This window comes from Musca autumnalis, unplaced genomic scaffold, assembly GCF_047663935.1.
Source record: "Musca autumnalis isolate F117 unplaced genomic scaffold, ASM4766393v1 scaffold_5, whole genome shotgun sequence".
NCBI lineage: Eukaryota > Metazoa > Arthropoda > Insecta > Diptera > Muscidae > Musca > Musca autumnalis.
Genome location: NW_027412088.1, coordinates 25,202,086 through 25,207,599, shown reverse-complemented (window position 1 = coordinate 25,207,599; position 5,514 = coordinate 25,202,086). Strand labels below are relative to the sequence as shown.

Genomic DNA, 5,514 nt, shown 5'->3' with positions numbered 1-5,514 from the left:
AGTACAGTATGTCACTCTTTCAAATTCCTTAGTCCATATTTACATTCGGCAATTTTCCTTGCGGCAATTGTCTGTTTGTCGATGGGAGAGGGTGCTGAGAGGCAAAGGCTTACCATATGCCTCACCTCCATCAAACTGACAATTGTCGCAAGGAAAATTTACCATAGATGGCAATATGACTGCTTTTAGAAAACAAGATTACCAATGGGTCTTCTAAGAGATCACTAGTAAGTCTTTTACCAGATCTTCACCAAGGATATGGACCCTGAAACTTACTAAATGTACAAAGTGTATTCTAAATAAACAATTATTTGGACCAAAAATTTTTCCCATATGCATTTTGTAAAGAAAATTGAAAGAGTGGTGTTAAAATGTAGTCATTTACTGAATTAGAGTTTTTCTTATAATATGAATAAATGTGTCATTAAATTAAATGCACATCTCTATCAGATAAGGGGAATAAAATAAAAAAGTATAAATATAGAACAAATTGTAGCCCGACTTCAGGAAACTTTGTTAGGCTCCGAATCCGAAACCCTGGGTCAAACGAATTATATTACAATGAATGAGGACACTCAATGTTACTGACGAACATGACGACCAGAATGGATACTCATGGGAAGAAGAGTGTATGTATCTTTGTGACTGCTGGCGTTCGACTGAAAGAATAATAAAAGACTCAAATATCACTAGAATCTTTTCATCATCATGTAGTGTATGGATACTGCAAAAATCAAATAAACCTGTAAGGATTACTAAACATACCCCAACAAAATAAAATCGAAATAAAACAAATTTTATTTTAAATTGTTTCTTTACTGGCCCCAACACATATTTCAGTGTTGTTGTTTTAAGCCAATCTTTATTAATTTGATTTTTTATTATATTTTCTCCTTTTCTTATAAAACTCTTTCTCTCTCTCTCTTTCTATCCAATTTTAAAAGTTATATAGAATAAAGTGCATACGATACGTACGACTGATTGGTGTGTGAATGGGGGAGAAGGAGGAATAATACAAATAAAAATACGAATCCTATTTCTCATATTAAGTGGTTTGGTGGAGGTGTCAAATTAGAAAAAAAGGGAACTTATTAAAAGATACACAAATTTTTGAAAATTTTAAACAAACACCTACAAAAATTATTCTTTTCTTATCTCATCATCAACATTGTGCAGTATGCGTTAGCTTAGTGTCAATGTTCCAGGACATTTTTTTGTTTTCTTTCTGTTTTAAAGAGGCAGGTGATAATACATGTACATATATACATATATATTCACAACGATATACTATATAATTAATTCTCAATTTTTTATAAGATATCTTACGAAAAAAACAATAGTAATTCTAAATGAATCCTTTTAAGCTAAACGTTTTAGTTTTTCTTTCGATAAGATTAAAGTTATTGATTTCTGTAATAGAATAATATTTAAAAATATTGAAGCAAAATTTCTAAATTTAAAACTAGTAAAAAAAGAAAAGAAAAATTTTGGATGTTTTGTTTTTTAAATGCTACAGACGACAAAACCCAATGACAATTGTGAAAGCAAAGTCGTTGTTGTTCTTGTTGTTATTCTAATATGCGCGGAAGAAGATACAATTAAGATTTACATTTAAAATTACAAACGTTGGCGGCAGCACCCCTTACTCACTCTTAACGAATTGAAACGAACGAAGGAATCGATCGAATCACTCCTTGCGGGTTCTCTTACATCTTAGTATTATTAGTACATTATTAGAGTTTGTGTGTGTGTATTTGTTGGTTTAGTCCTTGGCGGGCACCTCAATGACACGGGGTTTGTCAATAATGCGGGCGGTCTTGTTGCCCTTCTCAACGATACCAATAATCCAGGCCTGATAGCCTTCTTGTTTCTCAATGTCTTTGCAGTAGGCGGCAGCTTGTTCACGGGGCAAGCAGATGAGAAGACCTCCTGATGTTTCGGCAGAATGGCCCTGAAGCAATTGGAACATGTTACCACAGGCTTTGGCCACAGCGGCCATTTTGGAGATTACCGGCAGATTGTGAATAACAAATGAGACATCCTTCTTCTGGTGGGAGGCCAAAGTCTGGGCATGTCCCAGCAAACCGAAACCTGTAATGTCGGTAGCACCATGGGCATTGTATTTGTGCATAAGACGGGCGGCCGTACGATTCAAACGGGCCATGGAATTCATTGCACGGTGATAGGCTTTGCGTACATCTTCTTCGGAAACGACCAACTTAATACGATTCCAACGTTCGGGCTGATCCAGCCATTGATGGGCATTTACAGCCACCTGAGTACCCAGAGGCTTGGTAAGGACCAATACATCTCCCACCACAGCATTGTCGGGTACAATATACTCATTAGGCTGACATATGGTAGAGGCCACACCACCAATTGTACACCAAGGATTGACCACACTCTGACCACCAGTTACAGTGGTACCTGCCTCCAGAGCCGAATCCTTAAAGCCACGCATAATCAAGGGGATTACAACATCGCGTTCCTTCTCGGTCATCTTGGTGCTAACGGCCAACAGCATCAACATGTTATCACAATCAGTTACACCCATAGCATACAAATCGCTCAATACATTGGCGCAGGCAATCTTACCCATCATATAGGGATCATCAACAATGGGATAGAAGAAATCCGTGGTCTGCACCAGACAGAGGCCACCGTGGCGCAATGGAATCACCGAACAATCTAGACCAATGCCAATGCGGGGTATGGCCATGTTCATGAATTGAGCATCTTGATCTTGCAGCGAGTAGTCCTGTTGCAGTGCGGACACTAATTTACCCAAAACCTCTTGGGGCACTTTACAACCTCGGCCCTTTAAATCGGCAAAACGCGTCAAACGAAACGTTGGCTCCAAGTCGTGAGCAGTGGGGTCGAAGGGACGGCGTAATTCAGCGCCATTTCCCCCCTGCAGTTCCAAGTGAGCAGCATTTAAGACATCGGCTTGGTAACTCATTGTGGTGAAGCGAGCGAGCGAACGTACGAAGTGTTTGTCGGTGTGTTCCTTTAGTTTATTATTTCAATTGTTTTTCTTTTTGTTAAAAATCTAATAACTGCGAATAAATTTCACTAAATTTCACAATAACTAATGCGCTTGAATTGCTCTTTGTCCCAACTGGCGGCAGATTTTCCAGCTCGAATCAATTGGCGGTGTAAATTATTTTTTTCAGGGTATAGGGCGACGAATAATCGAATAGTGTAATGAATCTATTCCATGATGCCATGATGCTCATGAGCAGTAAAAATGGCGTCGAACGGCGTTCAAAATGCATTGCGAGTGACTTGGATGTTTGTTTTTGGACACGTTTCAATATAGCGTCAGCAAACTGTAGTTTGCAGTTATTCGCTGAAGTCACGTAACGTAATGACATGTAACGTGAGATGACTTATGTAAAAAATTAAGGAAAATTATTTGTTTTTTTTTTTTTGATAATTCAATGGAAAATTGTTACAAATAATAGAATATTTAGTCTAAGCTAATGTAAAAAATTTCAATTATCAATATTGGATGTAAACATTAAAACATAATACCGGCAAAGCCGACAGAGTCATTTCTCCTTAGCTTTTAGAATTTTCGGTCGGTCATTATTTTGAGAAGTATGCAATATCGCTATAATTGGCCTTATCAAACTTCTTATTCAAAATTTTGTGTTTTAATTTTACTGAAAAAAATGCGGTAACCTAAAAAAATTACCGAATTTACTGTGGTTCAACAAAGCGGAATAAATGACGTAAGTAGCCAAGTACGCTATGAATATTATATAGACCATTAATACATATACATATGTATGTATTTTTAAAAAATGAAGAAATGAACAAATTTCTTAACAATTTCATAAAAATATCGAGTTAGTCAATACCTAAAAATAATTTTTCTACGTTCCGACTTCATGGCTTACGAGCTGTACTAACTGGCAACAGGCTGGAAGCCGATAAAATTGCCAGATGGCGGCTTAAAAAACCTGTACACGGCGTCATTGCTTTGATGGTCAAGTGCAACACCAGCCAAGTAACCACCGGCGTAATCATAATATTTACATTTTGATTATTCTTTATTCCAAATAAATGTTTTTATAACATTTCATAAAACGATTTACCCTCAAAAATATGTAACTGTACAATTTCTTTACTATGCAATATAAATATTTCCAAAATGTAGTATGTAGAGATTTTTTTCAACAAAAAATTAAACCTAACCTACAAAATTAAGCTTAGAGGATTTGTTTCTAGAAACATCCATCGAAGTGGAAAATGCTATCACACCTAGCATAGAAACTAGTTTGTGTGTAAACAATGGGAAGGCGGGTGATTGTGGGAAATGGTAGAAGTGGTGGTTTCAAAAGAAACAATTAACCTGGAATTAAAACAACAACAACGTTGTTATGTTCAGTATAAACAATCAACAAATATGCATTTATTTTAATTTTTGTTTACATTTCTATTTTTGTTGTTGGCATTTGGTTTTCTGTGGAGTTGTGCGTTAGTGCGGGTATCTTGGTATTTGGTATTTTTCCGTTTAGGGATGTACAAATCGAGTTCTTATTAATCGATTAGTAAAAGAAAAGGCAGTTCATCGAAAACGTCATATGAAATGGAAGAAAATGTTAATTTTTGGTCTGTTCCTTTACTTCTGAAAATGGTAAAACCGGCAAAAGTAGTAAAAGTTGAAAACTGCTCCCATATGAATTGTATTGTGTCTGAAGTAAAGGAACGCTTTTCGAGTAAAAAGTTGTAAAACTTGAAGATTCTTGAACGTAAAGGAACAGGGCTTTTTATATATCTGTGAAAATGTAAAATATATGGCTGTTTTTTTAACAAATCTTTCGTACTCAAACATATTTGTTTTAATAAAAAATGAAAAGTATTTGTCTCTTTCCGAAAAGCTTTTGCAAAATAGCAAATATGAAAATGTGAAATGAAAACCAACTATTAAAAAAGTAAAGGAACAAAGCTCTTGTTATATTTATAGCTTTGTTCCTTTATTTTCAATAGTAAAAGTAGTAAATTGTCATTAAAAAGGAAATAAAGCTGGGTACACATTGTCAGTTTCGAATGACAGCTTTGCGCAAATAATCGGTAGCTTGCTAGTGTGGCCGTTCATTTTTGTGATACATCATGCAACTACAAAAATATTTTAAGACCTCGGGCTCAATTCTGTTTCTATGAAAATGTGAAATGACAACTTTTCATTTCAAATTTTCATAGAACAAGAATCCAGCCCCTGGGGCTCAATTCTGTTTCTACAAATTAAAAATATTATAAAGAAAATATTTTGCATTACAAATTTTCATAGAACAAGACCGGTTGGACAGTTATCGATAATTGCAAAAATTGTCATTCAAAACTGACAATGTAGGCTGTACTTTATGCCATGTTCAGACTAGCGGTAATTCGCTCTCTATTCGTTGTTCGACCCCAAATTACGATACAATTACTTCATTTCCCATACAAAATTTTGATAACGAACAACGATTTTTGTACATTGTTCAATTTAAATTACTCTCAGAATGA

The 5,514-nt window shown here is 35.5% G+C and overlaps 1 protein-coding gene across 1 annotated transcript; it reads right to left on the bottom strand.

The window, feature by feature from the left end:
• Window positions 1-795: 795 nt before the first annotated feature.
• On the bottom strand, window positions 796-3,276 carry Sps1 (inactive selenide, water dikinase). The gene has a single exon (XM_073954887.1). The coding sequence runs from the start codon at window positions 2,957-2,959 to the stop codon at window positions 1,763-1,765; it is 1,197 nt and encodes a 398-aa protein (XP_073810988.1). The 5' UTR covers window positions 2,960-3,276; the 3' UTR covers window positions 796-1,762.
• Window positions 3,277-5,514: the final 2,238 nt, after the last annotated feature.

What these genes read in the sequence shown, in the direction of transcription:
- Sps1 (XM_073954887.1), bottom strand. Translation starts at nt 2,959, where the DNA reads ATGAGTTACCAAGCCGATGTCTTAAATGCTGCTCACTTGGAACTGCAG.